At 42.2% G+C, this 22,172-nt stretch overlaps 2 protein-coding genes across 12 annotated transcripts in view; one reads left to right on the plus strand and one right to left on the minus strand.

Moving 5' to 3' along the window:
* LOC124031990 (plasma membrane calcium-transporting ATPase 3-like) overlaps positions 1-3,358 on the plus strand; it is a 31,985-nt gene extending 28,627 nt beyond the window's left edge. For 7 of the 10 annotated variants that reach the window (XM_046343891.1, XM_046343894.1, XM_046343892.1 and 4 more), the window contains one exon: positions 1,991-3,358. In XM_046343891.1, the coding sequence (XP_046199847.1) occupies positions 1,991-2,428 (438 nt within the window). In that variant the 3' untranslated portion in view covers positions 2,429-3,358. The remainder of the gene's footprint in view (positions 1-1,990) is intronic. The other 3 variants (XM_046343898.1, XM_046343899.1, XM_046343900.1) reach the window with 1 other exon arrangement.
* A 679-nt stretch (positions 3,359-4,037) lies between these two features.
* Positions 4,038-18,587, minus strand: LOC124031992 (bile acid receptor-like). Of its 2 annotated transcripts, none has more exons than XM_046343903.1 (11): positions 18,499-18,587; positions 10,258-10,399; positions 8,106-8,471; positions 7,745-7,885; positions 6,873-7,003; positions 6,217-6,315; positions 6,003-6,102; positions 5,654-5,770; positions 5,412-5,495; positions 4,712-4,825; positions 4,038-4,506 (listed from the first exon to the last, which is right to left on the minus strand). In XM_046343903.1, exons 2-11 carry the CDS (start codon positions 10,352-10,354, stop codon positions 4,307-4,309), a joined length of 1,449 nt encoding a protein of 482 aa, XP_046199859.1. In that variant the 5' UTR covers positions 10,355-10,399; positions 18,499-18,587; the 3' UTR covers positions 4,038-4,306. The 2 variants fall into 2 exon arrangements, with proteins under 2 accessions (XP_046199859.1, XP_046199857.1); XM_046343901.1 differs by having other exon boundaries at positions 4,038-4,509.
* Between the last annotated feature and the right edge of the window lie 3,585 nt (positions 18,588-22,172).

The following is a 22,172-nucleotide window of genomic DNA, read 5'->3' on the forward strand; positions in this document are numbered from 1 at the left end:
TGGCCGGGCGGTCAGCTCTAGGAAGAGTCTTGGTGGTTCCAAACTTCTTCCATTTAAGAATGATGGAGGCAACTGTGTTCTTAGGGACCTACAATGCTGCAGACATTTTTTTGTACCCTTCCCCAGATCCTGTCTTGGAGCTCTACGGACAATTGCTTCGACCTCATGGCTTGGTTTTTGCTCTGACATGCACTGTCAACTGTGGGACCTTATATAGACAGGTGTGTGCCTTTCCAAATCATGTCCAATCAATTGAATTTACCACAAGTGGACTCCAATCAAGTTGTAGAAACATCTCAAGGATGATCAATGGAAACAGGATGCACCTGAGCTCAATTTTGAGTCTCATAGCAAAGGGATTGAATACTTATGTAAATAACGTATTTCCATGTTGTCATTATGTGTGGTATTGTGTGTAGATTGATGAGGGGGGGAAGGGGGACGATTTAATCCATTTTACAATAAGGCTGTAAAAAATGTATTTATTTTGAAAAAATCAAGAGGTCTGAATACTTTCCGAAGGCACTGTATAATGTGATTTTTAGGAACAGTTTTTAAAACAATTGTTCTGACATTGAAGGTAATGGTTTGTTGTACAGCACTGGCAATTCCAGTGTGGTGACTATTGTGCCTTATGTAATACATCCATTGTCTACAATATTGCCATTTTTGTACTGAGCTGGAGGACTGTATTTATGTCCTTAAATTGGTTTGTACTTTATCTAAAACATCTGAGTTTAGATATACCCTAGATAACTTAAAAGTACACGTTCAAGATGTTCAATAGAAATATACAATTATTCACATACACTGTTAAGGAAGGGCTTTTTTACAGCCACCCCCAAATTCACAAGAGTAAATTATAACAACTTTTACAATGATATAACAACATTAGTCATCAAGTCTACAAAAGCCTGCGATTACTGTGAATGGTTTGTATTGTGTGTGATGTTCACTTAGCTTAACTGGTAGCTGCAATATGGCTCATTGGACGTTGCATCACCCAAACAATATGTCATCCAACTACACCCATTTTCGTTTGCACCAAGACAAGCTCATGCACGACCACCTCGAATGCGTTTCTTTTACAGCATGGCAGTAAATGAGGCTCTCACATGATCAGTCTTGGAGTGTCAGTTGTTGTTTGGTTTTTGAACTATTCTGAATCCCATGCTCTGTGTTCTGCTTGTTTCACTTGTCCCGTATGTAAGTTCAGAGTTCAGTACAAAAAATGTGTGTGTGTGTGTGTGTGTGTGTGTGTGTGTGTGTGTGTGTGTGTGTGTGTGTGTGTGTGTGTGTGTGTGTGTGTGTGTGTGTGTGTGTGTGTGTGTGTGTGTGTGTGTGTGTGTGTGTGTGTGTGTGTGTGTGTGTGTGTGTTTCAGACAAGGTTGTGCATCCATCAATTGATATTTGATTCATTTTAAATATCTTATATTGAACTGACAACACTAACTTTTATTTAAGTCATTATTTCAGTTTTTATTTGTTTTACTTTCCCTCATTTACTTTAAAGTTACAGAGTAATCCAAAGTGGACATGTACATATTGTACACATACAGTAGGTTTTATCAGGTCAGTGAGGCTTTTCAAACTCATAGGTAATTTATTGCCTTTAAAGAGGCTGTACAGAACATTTGCCTCTGGGTAAGTTCTTGAGCAAAAGGTGTCCCTTAAATGGACAAATATAATATCTAGGAATGACCTTATTGGACAGAAAGAGGTACACCTCCCCATGCCCAGGCAAGCCTACTACTGTACGATAACACCTTCTATTTAGAATTTAACTAACATTTAGTAGAATTTTCAGAAGATTCAAAAATTGTATTTTTTCACAAATCTTTCAGGTGAGTTCAGACAAATAATTCTGCCACTGTCACTCTTTTAAATGATTAAATGCTACATCTCTCTCCAATTGTTTGTCCCATCTATTCCCTTTTCCTTTCTGCATTTCTCCCCATGTTTGACCATTATTATACAAAACTCAACATAGATCCGAGTGGTGAAAGCATTCCATAGCCCACTTTATGATGGCATTGAGAAGCCGGGATCCAAGAACTCCATCCAAGACTTCATGGCACACCCGGAATTTCTCATCAGTGACTTGGTCCACAACATCCCCTTGATTGACGAGACAGACATTGAAACCGAAGAATCAGAGCGTTCAGACTGCAACAACATTCGCCTGGCTTTTCGTCAAGCTCCTCCCCCTGCCCAGGCTCCTCAGCCTCCCCCTCGCTGCCGCTCCACCTCCCGTCCCGCCCCCTGCCGCCAGCAGAGCCTCCCTGTTACACTCAACTGCAACAACAACGCCACTGCTGCTGCTGACGCTGAGAATGGAGATCATCTGAACCCAAAAGATGCAAGACTACCAACTGCTTCTCTCTGCCGCCCCGCCAGCACATTGCACAGCTTGGAGACCTGTTTATAACTACAATCTGGGCACATGGTTGACAAGTAGGGAGAGGAAACACCAATGATCTTGATGGACATGGATGTAACCCAACAAAGAGGAAATGAAGAGGAAAACTGGACATAGAAAAATAAGTGATTACATTGTATAGACCAATGGTTTTATAGATTGTTGCCCAACCTTTCCTCAACAGCCACTGCTTTTAGCCTGCACTATCCGCTTCAAAACACTCACATATCCTCTCAAAAAGCTCCACAGTCCAACGATGCTAACCCCATCAGACTCTGATTGACACTTTTGAAATGTATATCTAGGCACGCAATAGAGTGATTGGTGTAGTAGAGACAAGAATGAACTGGAATTGATTCTTGCCCTTTTGATTGAAAATATGAAGACTCAACCGAAAGTGAAATGGAGTTAATTCCTTCTGCTTTTTAACAATATAATTGTTCAGATTATTACTGTTGTTATTACTACTGCAATTACTACAATTACTACTACAATTATTATAATCCAGTTAATGATGCTTCATTAATTAGCTTTATCTTTCATGTATGTTTGTATGTATTGTTTGTTTGCTGAACTGCTGTATTTGTCTCCTTGTTTTTCTGTTTTTATATACTCCTTCTGGTCACGTCACCTTTTTTTCTTTTTCTGTGTTGACATGTGTTGTGTATGTCTTGAAAAAGAAAATAATAAATATAACTATACAAATCAATTTAAAACATATACAACGACTTCAAAACACAAAATGGTAAGAAAATAGTAGATATGCTATAAAAAAAAGTCCCCAAAAGCACTACTAATAGTTTTGGTTCTTCTCTTCATGTAGATATGTCTTGAATTAAGTTATTCATTTGGACACTTCCATGAACAAAGGGAACAACTGAACTGAGTATTGAAAATATTAAGTTGTGCGTAGTGATTAAAGTAATTTATTTAAATGATTATTTTATTAATCCATGTGTATTCTCTTTATTTTTTTGTCTTTTAGTTTGCATAGATTACATAACACAAAATGAAAGTAAATAATTACTTTTTGATGTACTTTAGAATCTGTCAAACAATATTTGACTGTCTGATTTATGTGTTTACCCAACTATGCTTTACTGCCATCAACAGTGATAACTAGTCACAGCTTTTACCGTGGCACAGTTACATATCAGAACAGAACATTGAATATATCTTTACTTTTACATTTTACTTACCACATATAATGTTTTAAGAGTGATTTCGTTTTTGAAAGTAACAAATAGGAATTATCCCTGCTTTGTGGAGCAATTATTAAAGCAGTCTGAAGAAAATAAATTCAACAACCATGAGAAATAATTCCCTTTATCACAGAGTGAGAGTGATGTGGTTGCAATAGAAGTTGGACGACTGAGGTATCTGTAAGGTGTATTGCCATGTTTTCTGATGTTAGACACAATTGATATCAATAAACTGTTTTGCACTAAACTGCCAAGCTACTACTGTCGACCGACAACATCCTAGGTAAGTGTAAAATCATTCATATTCATATTTTTTGGTAACTATCCCTTTAAACTCCAAGAGAACAAGGTATAACAGGTGGTTGATTCATTTTCATCCTGGAAACGAGTTGACACAAACACGATGACTGTCAAGGTATGATAAAATTCTTTTTTAATACATCTGTATACTCCATATAACAAAACTCATATTGGTTTAATACTGGTCATTGACTTTAAACTTTACAGTAAAACCAGTCACTCAAAATAATGGTATTTTCATGATAAACCGCATAATCATAAATGGCCAATTGTGTTACTTACATTTTTTGGGTGCAAATTCGAGAAAACATACAAAATTAAGTCTTTATTTAAACTATTAAACTAAGTCCTTATTTAAACTATTTGTATCCCTGTCTCTCCGTGCTCAGGGCTGCTGTCGGAGCAGGGTGAGATGGTTGTGTTGTAGCGTGCGCAGCTCCGTAAGTCTCCCCAACAGGCGCGCAAAGCGCTGGGCTCCCTGAGGGCCCTGGGCTCCACACCAGGCTCCGCACACCCTGGACAGCAGCTCCAGGATCAGCTCCTGTAAGCTTTCCACACACGTAACCGCCCGCAGCGACGCTTCGTCTGCTAACATATACAGTAGATGACAGAACGACATATATGAGTTTGTCATCACTATCTGGGCAAGCTAGAGGAGATATTCAGACACTCTCAATAAAAAGTGTGTCTTTATTCATAAAAACGTACTGTGTTATGTGTATTAAAAAGGTATTAATAAATACATTTAACTTTTCATACAGTCATGTGTCAGGAATAGAGAGCCAATCACCTGAGCATAGCAGTACTGTAGCAGTGAGCAGGGCATATTCAGCCTCGGTCACCCCCAATGCTGCCATGCTGTGGAAGAAGTTGATCACCGGCCCGAGCAGGTCCTCATTGATTCCTGCACACAGACACACAAGCTAAGACACACAATTGAAGCATAGAGTAAAAACACATCATTTCCTTTTTTGCCCCATTGCAACACTTCATTCTAACTTCTTTGAAGGTTCACTATTTTGAAGTTTTAGCATATTTTCAACTTACGTGTTTTTTTTGTGTTTAAAAAAAAATCCTTTATTTAACCAGGCAAGTCAGTTAAGAACATATTCTTATTTTCAATGACAGCCTGGGAACAGTGGGTTAACTGCCTGTTCAGGGGCAGAACGACAGATTTGTACCTTGTCAGCTCAGGGGTTTGAACTCACAACCTTGCGGTTACTAGTCCAACGCTCTAACCACTAGGCTACGCTGCCGCCCCAACTGTTTCATCCAAACAGTTTTTAATAAGTGGTTTAGCTGGTTATTTAGCAATGTCCAGATTCTCCAGGCTAGCATATCTTTTTGCCTGTAGTGGAAAATAAGCTAAAACATCAAAAAAATGACCTTATCCGTTGAACCTCTCTTCAAATAGTATTGCAAATAAAGCTTGTAAGATGGGATACTATGGTGGTGGATATATTGTATCTAATAAGGACAGTGTGCCGTACCTGAGTTTACAGGGCCAGTCCCACTATGAATGTTTTCCTTCATTTTCAGACAATGATGAGTTGAGATGTTGAAAGGCTGTAGTGCTTGTAAAATAAGGGGGGGGGGGACGATTAGCTCTATGTCATAATCGTCTCGATTCCATTTTCATCCCTATCATCTACCTCTTCGGTATGCTGAAATGGAGCCAGGCCAAATGACTCTGACACCCATAATCCTCATGGTGGTGTAGTGGTGTCAGTACCTGGACTACAGGCTGCCGGGTTTTGGGTGAACTGCTGTGCTGAGAGCAGAAACATGACTTCCACAGAGGAACTAGAGAGGAGGGTGCTCTGGTCGGAACAGTTCAGGAGCTCAAAGCCTACACGGACACCAGACGCTAGATTAGTTAATACTGCAGGAGGTCATCCAGAAGCAGAAGGGGCCACAGAGAGAGAAATACTTTTATAAATCTGAAAACATATGGTAGCTGAAAGCAAAATGATGTATGCTTACCAGGTATTTGCTTTCCATTTGACCTGTTTCGTTCTTTCATATCAGTGCAGAAACAAGAAAGGAGAGGAAGCTGATGTACGAGATGAGGCCCAACTCACCAGGTACACTCTTGGCAAACTGCAGCAGCCTCTGAGAGGGAGGGGAGGCCACGTCCATTAGTCTGTCTCCACCATCCTCTGTACAAGTCCACTCAAACACCTGCAGAAAAAACTGCCTGAATAAGCTCTCAATGAGATGGGAAGGAAAATGACAACACATCTTTCAAATCTCAATCCACGGACAACAGAATTACTATTCTAATCAGCAACCCACCCTACAGTGTACAGTGTACTGCGCCCTGTACTGCCGAAGAGCCTCCACTATCCTGTCCAGCACATGATTCTGTTCTCTTGACAGATTTACAGACACCACCTGTCAAGGAAGGAAATGCATCACCAACAGATTAGTTGATTGCTGAGTGAAATTATCATTCTGAAACAGACTTGGAGTATAAGCAGGGTTCGTACTACAGGACGCCCACATAAGAAATCATTCACAAGTGTTTCAGGCTACTGATGGAGCATTCCAAACATTTACATTTAAGTCATTTAGCAGACGCTCTTATCCAGAGCGACTGCATTGGCCTATGAAATTATCTGATTGGTCCAAGAACGTAAACTGGAAGTCCAAGAAAGTCATATGGGAGAGGGCTACTTATGAACCAAAGTAAGATAACTTGGGGTCTGAGGAAGAGACCCGGGTACTCCAGTGGTGCAATCGATTCTACAAGATGATCATCCAAAGGTCTATAACTATTTAGACACTTGGATATTTGCTTTGGACAAATAATATGATCTTGGGGTATCTTTCAAAAACAACAAGCTACAATGTCTTCCCCATTCATAATATTCAAGAAAGTTAACCAAAACACTTAAGGTTAGAAAACTAGATGGAAAAGTTTGAATGGAGGAGAGAAGAAAGGGATGTACATGTCCTAGCAGCCTGTTGGTGGAGCTGACGCTCCTGCTCTCCATGTTCTCCTCCTCCTCAGGCCCTCCGCCTCTGTGCTTGGCTCCCTTCCTCAGCCTCTTTGACTGGCACTGCACCTCCGTCAGCAGACCTGGCAACACAGCTGCCTCTGTCAGACTCACATAGGCAATTATCTTTCATGTATTTGTCCTTTATTTAACTGGGGGAGATGTATTGAGATATAGAACATTTTTGCAAGGGATCCATGTCCAAGGTATTTTGGTTGTCTTAGCAATGAAATATGTTTAAGTCTGCCTGACTTTAAATTGGATATATGGTCACTGGTCACGATTCTTGATCTTATTGCTATCGGACTTTGTCGTTATTCACACCACATTCAGTTCAAAATAGTTCAAATATCCCTACTGTCACACCTTGATCTGTTTCACCTGTCTTGTGCTTGTCTCCACCCCCCTCCAGGTGTTGGCCATTTTCCCCATTATCCCCTGTGCATTTATGCCTGTGTTTTCTGTTTGCCTGTTGCCAGTTCGTCTTGCGTTGTCAAGCCTACCAGCGTGTTTTCCCGTACTCCTGTTTCTCTTTTGACCACTCTGCCTGCCATGACCCCGCCTGCCCTGACCCCGCCTGCCCTGACCCCGCCTGCCCTGACCCCGCCTACCCTGACCCCGCCTGCCCTGACCCTGCCTGCCCTGACCGCCGCTCTGTACCTTACTGACTCTGCCCTGGATTACCGACCTCCGCCTGTACTTGACCTGTCGTCCGCCTGCCCCCTGTTTTTTTAATATACATCTGTGATTCAAACTGTTTGCATCTGGGTCTTATCCTGAGTTCTGATACCTACAGGCATTTTGTTATAGTATGTTCCACTCACATTCGTCTAGCATGCCCACAGCACGACATTTACGCAGGCGGCAGTCCTGGCACTTCCTCCGCATGTACATGTCCATCTCACAGCCTCCGCCACTTTTACACCGGTACACTGCTTTCTTTGTCACACTCCTTCGGAAAAAACCTGAAGCACAGGAGTACAGTAATGACAGATTATGACATGGGTTTGAGTAGCAACCACCTCTAGTTGGGGTCCAGATAAAGTTAATCCAGATAAAGTTTCCCATTCAAATTATAAACACATATTCAGACAGAATCAGAAGTAGCAGGCTCTGTGACAAAAAATTCAGATTGACCCTCCCAAATATTGTTTTAAACTTTGATTAAAACACTGCCTCCCCTACCTTTGCAGCCTTCACAGGTGAGGGCATTGTAATGGTAGCCAGAGGCTTTGTCTCCACACACCACACAAAGCTCATCCAGGCCCCTCACCCGCCCTCCAGGGCCCAGCCTGGTCTTCTTGACCAGGGGCAGACCTCCACCACCCACCTTCCCCAGGCCACCACACTGGGGCTCTGGGCTGGGCTCGCAGGGAGCCTCCAGGCAGTGGGGGCTGTAGGGGTGGGTGTAGGGTGGGTGGCACGGCTGGGAGGACGGTGGTTCGTAGACAGAGAATTGCAGGTTGACGGGGCTGTACTGCTGTTGGCTGAAGGCTAGGCCCTGTAGGTCTGGCTCCTGGAAAGAGTAGCCCAAAGGGTCCCCTAGCACATCTGTGTGATGGGATAACAACACAAAATGAATGAAGTGTTTTTGTCCTGGTCACTCCGGTTAAGTTTACGTGCACCACAGGAGTGGATTTGGGAACGTCTAGTGGCTAACCTAGAGGGTCCACCGGCACATATTACTGAATAAATTCATTTTTCTACCAGAGCCATTATTACTGTCAAACTTGTTTTTAAGTCAAAGTGCATCACAAGAATGTGTTCCTTGTCCACAATCTTACGTGTCTTTTATTTGTCCTGTGGGGCGTAATATAAAAACATCACAGCAAGACCTTGTGAACCAGTTTGGACTGTGGAAACAGGATGCAGCTGAGAGGTTACAGTGTTGTTTATGAATTTGATATTTTTTATGGAGTTTTATTCAGTGTTTTATGGCCGTGTAGATTGGTGTTTGACTGAATGTTTTGTGAGCGTATCGGGGTGGCCGGTGGAGCTGTGAACATTTTGTAACTTCAAGCCCCACTTCCACAGAGGGAACATGTGTCCCCTGGCAGCTCCTCTGAAGCACATCTGCATTATAAGGAGAAGAGCTGGTCACAGATCAGCCCTAAATCAGTCACTCTGATCAGGAAGATCCTCTTCCATAACCTGAGTCTCTTGGCGTTTTATCAGTTCAGAAAATAACTGAAACAGTGAGAGGTTTCTTCTTTTAAACACAACAAATTGAATGATTATGACCAACAATGACTAGAAGTTCCATTCTTTCTCAAAATGCATCAATACTAGGGGTTGTACACATTACATTGTACTCAGGCGCACTTCGAGTGTCTTCTTACCATATAAGCATGGATATTTGTCCACAACTCTGATGCCCTGACATGGACTGAATACCACAGTGACTTATAGAGTCCAACCTCTGACCCCTAATTTCTGAATGCCAAAACTCACCCCATCCTCAACCACAACCACAACCTTCCTCACCCCTCTTCTAGAACCTTGACTCTCCAGCCTTCCTCCCATCTGTCCATCTGTCCCATCTGTCCACCCCCCCTCTCTCTCTCTCTCTCTCTCTCTCTCTCTCGCTCTCTCTCGCTCTCTCTCGCTCTCTCTCGCTCTCTCTCTCCCCACTTTCCTAACTCATTCCGTCTCTTCTCTGTGTCTCCCAGATGTTTCCTGTCCTGGTGAGAATGGAGGCCAATACTGAGCTTGTGCTTGTGTGACAACGCTGTGGTGAGCTCTGTTTGTAAACCGTTTCAGCACTGTGTAAACACCCGGGCCTCCCTCCTTCCCACGCACACTAACACTACCCCCCATCATGTAGCTTGTCATATCCATCCATCCAGCTAGGAGAGGAGAAGACAACAATGTGAAGAAAGAAGCCCCATAGTTCGGATTAGGCCATAACTCTCCACTGCAACCATTATAAATAGCCCCTCTTTCCAATGACATTTTTTTTGTTAGCTAACATCCTGTGTATTGGAAAAATACAAATAAAGACAGTTATTTTCTAAATGTATAAGGTTAGACCCACATTATGTATCCCTACAAGTCTCCCTTTCTAATCTGCAGGCCATATGGCACTAAACATTTGAACAAAAAAGCAACACACAAACTAAAGCAGAACATAGCAAGCATAAACATGTGGAATATAAATGTCTAATCATGACATTTTGATTCAATTAGGTCATCACCATACAATTGCAGGGTATGTATCAAGATAAATTGTGTTTGGATCAACATACCATAGTATTGCAGACAATTTATAACCCCTACAAAATCTGACTAGATAATTTTAATATAATTGCAGACAGCCCAGATCAAAAGAGTCGCTCACCGTAGTACTGCAGAGGCTCGGAGATGCCGTATCCATCAAAGGCAGAGAGGTAACCACCGGCAGACATGGTCATCTCCGACTCACTCCACTCTCTCATCTGGACAGCTGATCCACAGTCAGTCCTTAAAAACACCCGCTTAATCTATTGACACACACACACACAGGGAACCACACATCTGAGGAATCTGCAACTCTCCAAACATTATTTTATATCTACGCTGACGACAGGTCTCCTCAGTCTCCTAGCTGTGATATCATTGCCTATTTTAAACTACCCTCTATGATGCAACACTAAAGGTTACTGTTGTCCACTGTGGAGGCGTGCAGCTGAAGTCTGTGGCAGTGTGATGGATCTCTGCTCCTCTGAGAGGCATCACGGGGAGACAAGGGACAGTGATGAGAGTGTGAGAAGAAGAGAGAGATGGGACTCATGTCCAAACAGCTGCCCTGGCTGAATGTTCAGAAGGAAGACAGAGGTCCTGTCAGTTGGGGGCCTGTCCCTGGTGGGGAGCTTAGGTTTGGCCTGGGTGGATGGATCCCACCCCACCATGGAGCAACAGGGACCCAATAATCACCCACCTGAGTGTTTGTGTGTCATGAGAGAGGAGATCACAGAGTTGGATCAATGATTTAGCTGTAGCTGGTAACTGCTATTTTGTCTCTGTACCAACAAAACTTGACATGACCAGTGGTCAATCTTTGTAATATTTCTTCTATTTTCCATAAACATCCTGATAACTTTAATACTCTTCCCCATCTACACTACACAGTATACTAGTACTATAATATAATAATAATAATATATGCCATTTAGCAGACGCTTTTATCCAAAGCAAATTACAGTCATGTGTGCATACATTCTACGTATGGGTGGTCCCCGGGGATCGAACCCACTACCCTGGCGTTACAAGCGCCATGCTCTACCAACTGAGCTACAGAAGGACCAGTTACTCTCCCTGGGTGGGTAGTGTGTGTGTGGGTGTGCACACACGGGCTTATGCATGTTTGTTTGTAAGAGTGTATGTGTATTAATATATGTGTGAGCATGTGTATATACACTACTGTTCAAAAGTTTGGAGTCACTTAGAAATGTCCTTGTTTTTGAAAGAATAGCACATTTGATGTCCATTAAAAGAACATCAAATTGATCAGAAATACAGTGCAGACATGGTTAATGTTGTAAATGACTATTGTAGCTGGAAACGGCAGATTTTTTATGGAACATCTACATAGACGTACAGAGGCCAATTATCAGCAACCATCATTCCTGTGTTCCAATGGCACATTGTGTTAGCTAATCCAAGTTTATAATTTTAAAAGGCTAACTATTCATTAGAAACTCCTTTTGTAATATGTTAGCACACTGGCCTTCTTTAGACTAGTTGAATATCTGGAGCATCAGCATTTGTGGGTTCGATTACAGGCTCAAAGTGGCCAGAAACAAAGACTCATCAGTCTATTCTTGTTCTGGGAAATGAAGGCTATTCCATGCAAGAAAATGCCAAGAAACTGAAAATCTCGTACAACGCTGTGTACTACTCCTTTCACAGAACAGTGCAAACTGGTGCTAACCAGAATAGAAAGAGGAGTGGGAGGCCCCGGTACACAACTGAGCAAGAGGACAAGTACATTAGAGTGTCTAGTTTGACAAACATATGCCTCACAAGTCCTCAACTGGCAGCTTCATTAAATAGTACCCGCCAAAAATATCAGTCTCAACTTCAACGAGGTGACTCCCGGATGCTGGCCATCTAGGCAAAGTTGCAAAGAAAAAGCCATATCTCAGACTGGCCAATAAAAATAAAAGATTAAGATGGGAAAAACAACACAGACACTGGACAGAGGAACTCTGCCTAGAAGGCCAGCATCCCGGAGTTGCCTCTTCACTGTTGACATTGAGACTGGTGTTTGCGGGTACTATTTAATGAAGCTTTGGAGCCCCCAGGGCATTTATGCCACTGCTTTGTTTGTATTGCGGTTAATATTTGACGCCGGGCAGATTTAGTGTTTGGGGCTTGGATGCCCCTCCAGAGTTGACTGGGTCGAGTTGAGCCCTGATGAGAGAGAGACCCTAGATTTGCCCTTACCTCTCCCTGATTGGGTTTGACATGCAGCTTGATTCTAGAGAACTTATGGTGTCCTTCCCACCCTCACCGCATTCCTCAACTGTCTCATTACACTGACCTGTGCGTGAACCAAGCCGAGCAACAAGCAGCATTTCATTTAATTAGACTTTATCTGTCCCACGTGTTGAGCATCTATGCTGAGCAAGCAGTGCAAATGAGAAGGTACACCAAACGTAGGACGCATACAGTATATACACACACGCATAACATGAAGTGATAAAAGTAATAATAGTTTGGCGACTAATTAGTTACAGATATAGTATCTTAATTTGATCACTCTGTTCTCGCTGCAAATTTTCCAGCGTTGCAGGACATTCAAACGAGCCTTGTGATTTACATAAATTAATTGAAATCCTGCAGTTCTCTTTCTCTTTCGCTAATTTAAACGCTAAAGCACCAGACAGAATAAATGTCCTACTACTGTAGGTACTACTGAGACATTCAAAAGTACAAAAGTGTATCTGAAATGCAGCCCTACATATCAACAATCATTGTTTTACATATACTGAACAAAAAAATTACGAACATGTAAAGTGTTGGCCCCATATTTCATGAGCTGAAATATAAAATCCCTGAAATGTTCCATACACACAAAAGCTTATTTCTCTCAAATGTGTTTATATATATATAGTGAGCATTTCTCCTTTGCCAGGGCAATCCATCCACCTGACAGGTATGGCATATCAAGGATATGATTGAACAGCATGATCATTACACAGGTGCACCTTGTGCTGGGGACAATAAAATACCACTCTAAAATGTACAGTTTTGTCACACAACACAATGCCACAGATGTCTCAAGTTTTGAGGAGAGTGTAATTGGTATGTTGACTGCAAGAATGTCCACCAGAGAGGTTGCCAGATAATTTAATGTTAATTTCACATTCCTCCACATCCTGCTTCTTCACCTGCGGGAGAGTCTGAGACCAGCCAGAATAATTTCTGCACAAACCGTCAAACCGCCATCTCAGGGAAGCTCATCTGTATACTCTACGTCCTCACCAGGGTTTCACCTGACTGCAGTTCGGCCTCATAACCGACTTCAGTCGGCAAAAGCTCACCTTCGATGGCTACTGGCACGCAGGAGAAGTGTGCTTTTCACGGATGAATCCCGGTCAAAACTGTACCAGGCAGATGGCGTAGTGTGGGCGAGTGGTTTGCTGATGTCAACGTTGTGAACAGAGTGCCCCATGGTGGCAGTGGAGTTATGGTATGGTCAGGCATAAACTACAGACAACGAACACAATTGCAATTTATCTATGGCAATTTAAATACACACAGATACCGTGACGAGATCCTGAGGCCCATTATCATGCCATTCATCTGCCGCCATCAACTCATGTGTAACGGCGTTCGTTCGTTGAAAGAGAGTCGGACCGAAATGCAGCGTGGTGGTTACTCATGTCTTTAATTAAAAAAGCGATACATGAAAATACTATACAAATACAAAACAACAAACGGAACGTAAAAACCTATACAGCCTGTCTGGTGAACACTAACACGGAGACAGGAACAATCACCCACGAAATACACAATGAAACCCCGGCTACCTAAATACGGTTCCCAATCAGAGACAACGAGAATCACCTGCCTCTGATTGAGAACCGCCTCAGGCAGCCAAGCCTATACTAATCACACCCCTAATCAACCACAATCCCAATGCCTACAAAAACCCCAATAAGACAACACAATAAACCCATGTCACACCCTGGCCTGAACAAATATATAACGAAAACACAAAATACAATGACCAAGGCGTGACATCATGTTTCAGCATGATAATGCACGGCCCCATGTCGCAAGCATCTGTACACAATCCCTGGAAGCTGATATCTGCTGCATACTCATCAGATATTGTCACCCATTGAGCATGTTTGGGATGCTTTGGATCGCCTTGTACGACAGCGTGTTCCAGTTTACCCAAATATCCAGCAAGGAGATGTGTCACGCTGCATGAGGGAAATGATGGCCACACCAGATACTGACTGGTTTTCTAATCCACGCTTCTACTTGTTTTGTAAGGTACAGTTGAAGTTGGAAGTTTACATACACTTATGTTGGAGTCATTAAAACTATTTTTTCAACCACTCCACAAATGTCTTGTTAACAAACTATAGGTTTGGCAAGTCAGTTAGGACATCTACTTTATGCATGACATAAGTCATTTTTCCAACAATTGTTTACAGACAGATTATTTCATTTATAATTTCCTTGTATCACAGTTCCAGTGGGTCAGAAGTTTACATACACTAAGTTGACAGTGCCTTTAAACAGCTTGGAAAATTCCAGAAAATTATGACATGGCTTTAGAAGCTTCTGATAGCTTCTGATAATTGACATCATTTGAGTCAATTGGAAGTGTACCTGTGGATGTATTTCAAGGCCTACCTTCAAACTCAGTGCCTCTTTGCTTGACATTATGGGAAAATCAAAAGAAATCAGCCAAGACTTCAGAAAAAAAACTGTAGACCTCGACAAGTCTGGTTCATCCTTGGGAGCAATTTCTAAACGCCTGAAGGTACCACGTTCATCTGTACAAACAATAGTACGCAAGTATAAACACCATGGGACCACGCAGCCACATACCGCTAAGGAAGGAGACATGTTCTGTCTCCAAGAGATGAACGTACTTTGGTGCGAAAAGTGCAAATCAATCCCAGAACAACAGCAAAGGACCATGTGAAGATGCTGGAGGAAACCGGTACAAAAGTATTTTCATCCACAGTAAAACGAGTCCTATATCGACATAACCTGAAAGGCATAAAAAAGCTAGACTACGGTTTGCAACAGCACATGGGGACAAAGATCCTACTTTTCAGAGAAATGTCCTCTGGTCTGACGAAACAAAAATAGAACTGTTTGGCCATAATGACCATCGTTATGTTTGGAGGAAAAAGAGGGAGGCTTGCAAGCCAAAGAACATCATCCCAACCATGAAGCACGGGGGTGGCAGCATCATGTTGTGGGGGTGCTTTGCTGCAGGAGGGACTGGTGCACTTCACAAAATAGATGACATCATGAGGAAGTAAAATGATGTGGATATATTGAAGCAACATCTCAAGACATCAGTCAGACATCAGTCAGGAAGTTTGCTTGGTCGCAAATGGGTCTTCCAAATGGACAATGACCCCAAGCATACTTCCAAAGTTATGGCAAAATGGCTTAAGGACAACAAAGTCAAGGTATTGGAGTGGCCATCACAAAGCCCTGACCTCAATCCTATAGAAAATTTGTGGGCAGAACTGAAAAAGCATGTGCGAGCAAGGAGGCCTACAAACCTGATTCAGTTACACCAGCTCTGTCAGGAGGAATGGGCCAAAATTCACCCAACTTATTGTGGGAAGGTTGTGGAAGGCTACCCGAAATGTTTGACCCAAGTTCAACAATTTAAAGGCAATGCTGCTAAATACTAATTGAGTGTATGTGAACTTCTGACCCACTGGGAATGTGATGAAAGAAATAAAAAATTTAAGCAGAAATAAATCATTTTCTCTACTATTATTCTGATATTTCACATTCTTAAAAAAAAGTGGTGATCCTAACTGACCTAAGACAGGGAATTTTTACTAGGATTAAATGTTAAATGTCAGGAATTGTGAAAAACTGAGTCTAAATATATTTAGCTAAGGTGTATGTAGACTTTCGACTTCAACTGTATCTATAACCAATATATGCATATCTGTATTCCTAGTAAATCCATAGATTAGGGCCTAATTTATTTATTTAAATTGACTATTTTCCTTATATGAACTGTAACTCAGTAAAAATATTTTAAATTGTTGTAAGTTGCGTTTATATTTTTTTTCAGTGTAGCATAATAACACAAGATTGATTTTAGTCTCCACTATGAAGTACAAGTGTATCCTGGACTATAGTTTATTGTAGCCTAACAAAAATAATTTTGTTTTAGAAAATATCACTTTTTATCATCAAACCCTGCTGCTCTTCCTGCTGCAGGACTATTTTACTCCTGCGACAAAACGGGTCAAATTAAGATCCGACACCCTCCCGGGTGGCGCAGTGGTTAAGGGCGCTGTACTGCAGCGCCAGCTGTGCCATCAGAGTCCCTGGGTTCGCGCCCAGGCTCTGTCGCGACCGGGAGGTCCGTGGGGCGACGCACAATTGGCCTAGCGTCGTCCGGGTTAGGGAGGGCTTGGTCGGTAGGGATGTCCTTGTCTCAGACCGTCTCTGTTACACTAACTCGCAATTTCTCTCCATAGCTCCCAATAAAGCAACATCACATTAACATTGTGTCAACTTTGGATCCATCTAATATCACTTCATCTGATACCTAGGAACAACTGACTAAGGTCCCCAATGTAGAGAAATCCCAATTATTACATTTATCTGATCCCTCTTGGTCATTGTAAAAGTAAATGAACAAATCCCAGGAAAGACTTCTCTTGTTATGTTCCTCTGTCATTTGTATTGTTACATTAGTCATGTCCTCACATATCCGGCAAAACAAGCCCTTGATATCCCTCACACTGCAGGATAACTGAGGGAAGGACTGCATGCACATTCATTCCTTTTTCCCATCATATTTAGTGATGGGGACAATTTATTGGAGTGTATACATGTGGACATGGATCTCCTAGTCTGGCCTAGTTGTCACTTTGTTGGACAAGGGCCTGAGCATGTTGCACATCCCCAAGGGAAGCTTTTTGGAGGAGGAGGAGGATGCGGAGGTGAAGGAGGAGAAGAAGGAGGAGGGTAGGGTAAGGGTGGGCTTAAAATATTTACCCTTAATTCACAAAAATGTGGACTGAAGGCATTAAGCACACAATTAATCTATTTCTCTTTCTTTCATTCAGCAAGTCCCCCTGCTTCTCTATTTATCGCTGCACACTGTTTGCTGGTAGCCTGATTCAGATAGCACAGTGTTTACTGTGTTTACAGGAAACTTACGTTAGATTAGAGTGGCCTTGCAGGGAGGGCCAGTAGATGGATTTGTGGGTAAAGTCCAGTGCTACATTTGAGGGGTCAGTGTGTGTGTGTGTGTGTGTGTGTGTGTGTGTGTGTGTGTGTGTGTGTGTGTGTGTGTGTGTGTGTGTGTGTGTGTGTGTGTGTGTGTGTGTGTGTGTGTGTGTGTGTGTGTGCGTGTGTGCGTGTGTGCGTGTGTGCGCGCGCGTGTGTGTGTGCGCGTGTGTGTGTGTGTGGTGTGCGTGTGTGCGTGTGTGCGTGCGTGTGTGTGTGCGCGTGTGTGTGTGTGTGGTGTGCGTGTGCGCGCGCGTGTGTGTGTGTGTGTGTGTGTGTGTGTGTGTGTGTGTGTGTGTGTGTGTGTGTGTGTGTGTGTGTGTGTGTGTGTGTGTGTGTGTGTGTGTGTGTGTGTGTGTGTGTGTGTGTGTGTGTGTGTGTGTGTGTTAATAACATAATTACTAACATAATATTCACAATTAAAATATTTGATTACAGTTTACCTTAATGTGCACTGGGCACTGTTGTCACTTGAGCTAACACAACTGCAGGTTTCAGAAAATGCTTCTCTCTCAAATGGATTCCACAGAATCAAGATTTTGGTTTCCCCCCCTACATACTGTAGATGCAAGCTTAACAACTATATTTTCGTTATCCATTACTTGTTTGTAACAGCAGGTCTTAAAAACCTTGATAAATGTGTTAGGCTACTGTTGTCAGGACGGAAAGGACACAGAATCATGTTAAAACACTGGCTTGACACGGTGGCAAAGATATTTTTTAAAGTCCAAGTGTAACCACCAAACCTCTCTAACCTGTCCAATGTCAGTTACTTCTTGCATGCATCACTAATGTGTAAAAATAAGCATAAAACTACATTTTAAAAACAGTAGACAGTTGTTTACCCTTCCAAAGCACACTGTTAAAACTTCTATATATCTCTGTAAGGCAGCAAGATGCATTATGGCTCCTTAGCACTTCATCTATCAGGTAGCAAGTTTCTCAAGAGAAGTAGGACACTGCTGAGCTTCTTCACATTAACAAGAGGACGCATTCTAGTGGCTTTGGGGACAATAATGGTCAAACTAAGATTTCCAAATACACAGTCCATAGCAGAGTTTGAATAAAGGTTCATATTAAAATAAGGCTATTACTCTTCATCCAGTAAAATCTATTAAAAATAGTGATATGAACTCACCAGCGGTGGTCTTCTTTCTCGTGTGTTGACTCTTCTGATAGCCTCTTGATTTGTCCTCCCCTTACATTTGTAATGTTGACTGCAGTCCAGCCTCTGACACCCTACACTTGCCAAACATGTACACACACACACGCTACACACACTTGCGCATACACACACTCACAAGTACAAAGAAGAGATTTCCCTCTCAAACAAAAGACAGGACACAATATCAGAAACATCGTATGAGATAGATTAGGGTATTAAATTCCATGGATTTCTTTCAAGAAGAGGGGTTCTCAGAGTAGATTAGCAGAGGTAAATACAGTAAGTAGGATGTCTGTATAGTGTACAAGGTTATTGACTGTGAAATGTAATGTAAGCAATTATTTCCCCAAACATGATCAGTCATTTATTAAAATGAATAATGCCTGCAAAAAAATATACACACCTATTACTATGCAGTGATACATGGGCAAAATAATATTGCTCAAGTCAAATCATCACACTGACAAATCTTTCCTGAGAGTGTGCACACCTTGCTTTGGCCTACGTCATGAGGTGATATCTGAAGTTGTAATTGATACCTCCCTCAATGAATTGCATTGTGTGAAACTAGAGAGCATAGAGGGATGTATATGAAGTATGTGGAGCACCATAATGAAGAACGGAGGGGAAAGTGGATGTGATGGTGTGGGCCCTGGCCCTGCAGTGAGAGAGAGCAGGCTCATTAAGACATTCCCAGCATTGTGTGTTTATAAACAGCTTCTTGTTCATTCCGGTGATGGATGATGGCCTGCTATCGCTGACTCTTCCTGCTGCCCTCCGTAAGAAACCCTGGGACTGCCTAGGAACACAACCTCAGTTTCACAACCGACGAGGACTACACACACATACTCCTACTCCCTCAATGTCACTGTACGATATCAGCCCCCCACACAGTTCATCTTCTCAATGAACCCATCGTGATAGTTTTGTTCTGACCTTTCCTTCCTCTCTGGGTGGGCCCTCGATGTCACTTATATGTGTGTGTATATGTGTGAGAGGGAAAACGTGTCTGTGTGTGTGTGTGTGTGTGTGTGTGTGTGTGTGTGTGTGTGTGTGTGTGTGTGTGTGTGTGTGTGTGTGTGTGTGTGTGTGTGTGTGTGTGTGTGTGTGTGTGTGTGTGTGTGTGTGTGCGTGCGTGTTTGTGTGTGTGTGTGTGCGTGCGTGCGTGCGTGCGTGCGTGCGAGTGAATGAGCGAGCGAGCGAGTGAGTGAGTGAGTGAGTGAGTGAGTGAGTGAGTGAGTGAGTGAGTGAGTGAAGGGCTTCCCGGGGTCAGAATTCCATCGCTCGTTTTCTTCGCTAACATGACAGTATAAGAATAACTCCACTAATGAAGAAAAACAACATAGCTGTGTATTCCAGGAACTTTAGCTCCAGTGACAGGTCTACCAGGCTCCCCCAGGGTCTACCAGAGTGTAGAGTGGAAAGGTCAGAGGTCAGGAAGAGGACTTGATCTGCACGTGACATGATTCATTAAGGTTGAGTGTACATGGGATAAAGTCAAGGTTACAGTTGGATAAATATGGTGAAATATATAATACCAGAGCCATATACAGTGGGGCAAAAAAGCCTCTCTCATCTTTTTAAGTGGGAGAACTTGCACAATTGGTGGCTGACTAAATACTTTTTTTGCCCCACTGTATATTGAGAGAGAGTTCGGCCATGTTGGTGCGTTTATTCTCTAAATGTTGGTGATGTAACAATACGAGACTGTCTCTGACAGTTCCCTCTGAAATGACCCGCTGTAAACAAGCAAAACAGAGCAGCGAATTTAACAGACATTTTTATTGATTAGCATTTTGGATAATGTGTTTCCAAGTCTCTACTTTGTTGTGGTGTCAACAATTTCCATATAGTGGCTTGCGAAAGTATTCACCCCCTTGACATTTTTCCTATTTTGTTGCCTTACTCCTGGAATTAAAATGGATTTTTGGGGCGTTTGTATCATTTGATTTACACAACATGCCTACCACTTTGAAGATGCAAAATATTTTTTATTGCGAAACAAAAAAGAAATCAGACATAAAAACAGAAAACTTGAGCGTGCATAACCATTCACCCCCCAAAGTCAATACTTTGTAGAGCCACCTTTTACAGCAATTACAGTTGCAAGTCTCTTGGGGTGTGTCTCTATAAGCTTGGCACATCTAGCCACTGTGATTTTTGCCCATTCTTTAAGGCAAAACTGCTCCAGCTCCTTCAAGTTGGAAGGGTTCCGCTGGTGTACAGCAATCTTTAAGTCATACCACAGATTCTCAATTGGATTGAGGTCTGGGCTTAAACCACTCGAGTGTTGCTTTAGCAGTGTGCTTACGGTCATTGTCCTGCTGGAAGGTGAACCTCCATCCCAGTCTCAAATCTCTGGAAGACTGAAACAGGTTTCCCTCAAGAATGTCCCTGTATTTAGCTCCAGCCATCATTCCTTCAATTCCTTCAATTCTGACCAGTTTCCCAGTCCCTACCGATGACAAATATCCCCACAGCACGATGCTGCCACCACCATGCTTCACTGTGGAGATGGCATTCTCAGGGTGATGAGAGGTGTTGGGTTTGCACCAGACATTGTTCCTAACCTGTTTGGAGAGCTCCTTGGTCTTCATGGGGCCGCTTGCTTGATGGTGCCCCTTGCTTAGTGGTGTTGCAGACTTTGGGGCCTTTCAGAACAGGTGTATATATACTGAGATCATGTGACACTTAGCTTGCACACAGGTGGACTTTATTTAACTATTTATGTGACTTCTGAAGGTAATTGGTTGCACCAGATCTTATTTAGGGGCTTCACCAATTTGGACTATTTTGTGTATGTCCATTACATGAAACCCAAATAAAAATCCATTTAAATTACAGGTTGTAATGCAACAAAATAGGAAAAACGCCAAGGGGGATGAATACTTTTGCAAGACACTGTATGTGCTTTCAATGGACACCTTCATAGGTTTTTAAAAACTATCAGAAATAAACAGCGCAACACAGAAGTGTCAATTATCACTTAGCAATGGCTATGGAGGAGAAAGTGGTGCTCTCGGAATGTTCAGACAGAAACTGCATTGGCCCAACTCTATACAGTACATTCTGAAAGTATTCAGACCCCTTGACTCTTTCCACATTTTGTTGCGTTACAGATTTATTCTTAAATGGATTCAATCATTTCCCCCCCTCATCAATCTACACACAATATCCCATAACGACAAAGGGAAAACAGTTTTTTTTTTGTGCAAATTTATAAAAAATAAAATACAGAAATATCTGATTTACATAAGTTGTCACACTACTGAGTCAATACTTTGTAGAAGCACCTTTGGCAGCGATTTCAGCAGTGAGTATTTTTGGGGTAGGTCTCTAAGAGCTTTCCACTCCTGGATTGTGCAAAGTTTGCCCATTATTCTTTTAAAAATTCCTCAAGGTCTGGCAAATTGGTTGTTGATCAACTCTTTTCTGGTCTTTCCCTAGATTTTCTTGTCCACTCAGGAACATTCACTGTCTTCTTGGTAAGCAACTCCAGTGTAGATTTGGTGTTGTGATTTAGAGTATTGTCCTGCTGAAAGGTAAATGCATCTCCCAGAGTCTGGTGGAAAGCAGACTGAACAAGGTTTTCCTTTAGGATTTTGCCTGTACTTAGCTCCATTCCTTTCTTTTTTTATTCTGAAAAA

The sequence above is a fragment of the Oncorhynchus gorbuscha genome, linkage group LG03 (genome assembly GCF_021184085.1).
Source record: "Oncorhynchus gorbuscha isolate QuinsamMale2020 ecotype Even-year linkage group LG03, OgorEven_v1.0, whole genome shotgun sequence".
NCBI classification, from domain to species: domain Eukaryota; kingdom Metazoa; phylum Chordata; class Actinopteri; order Salmoniformes; family Salmonidae; genus Oncorhynchus; species Oncorhynchus gorbuscha.

Excerpts from the sequence above, each read along its gene's own strand:
- LOC124031992 (XM_046343901.1), bottom strand. The coding sequence starts at position 10,354 with ATGAGAGAGTGGAGTGAGTCGGAGATGACCATGTCTGCCGGTGGTTAC. Across the intron at positions 7,886-8,105 it reads CACCTGTGAAGGCTGCAAAG|GTTTTTTCCGAAGGAGTGTG; the intron begins GTAGGGGAGGCA and ends CCTGTGCTTCAG. Across the intron at positions 5,771-6,002 it reads GTTTGCCAAGAGTGTACCTG|GCTTTGAGCTCCTGAACTGT; the intron begins GTGAGTTGGGCC and ends GTGTCCGTGTAG.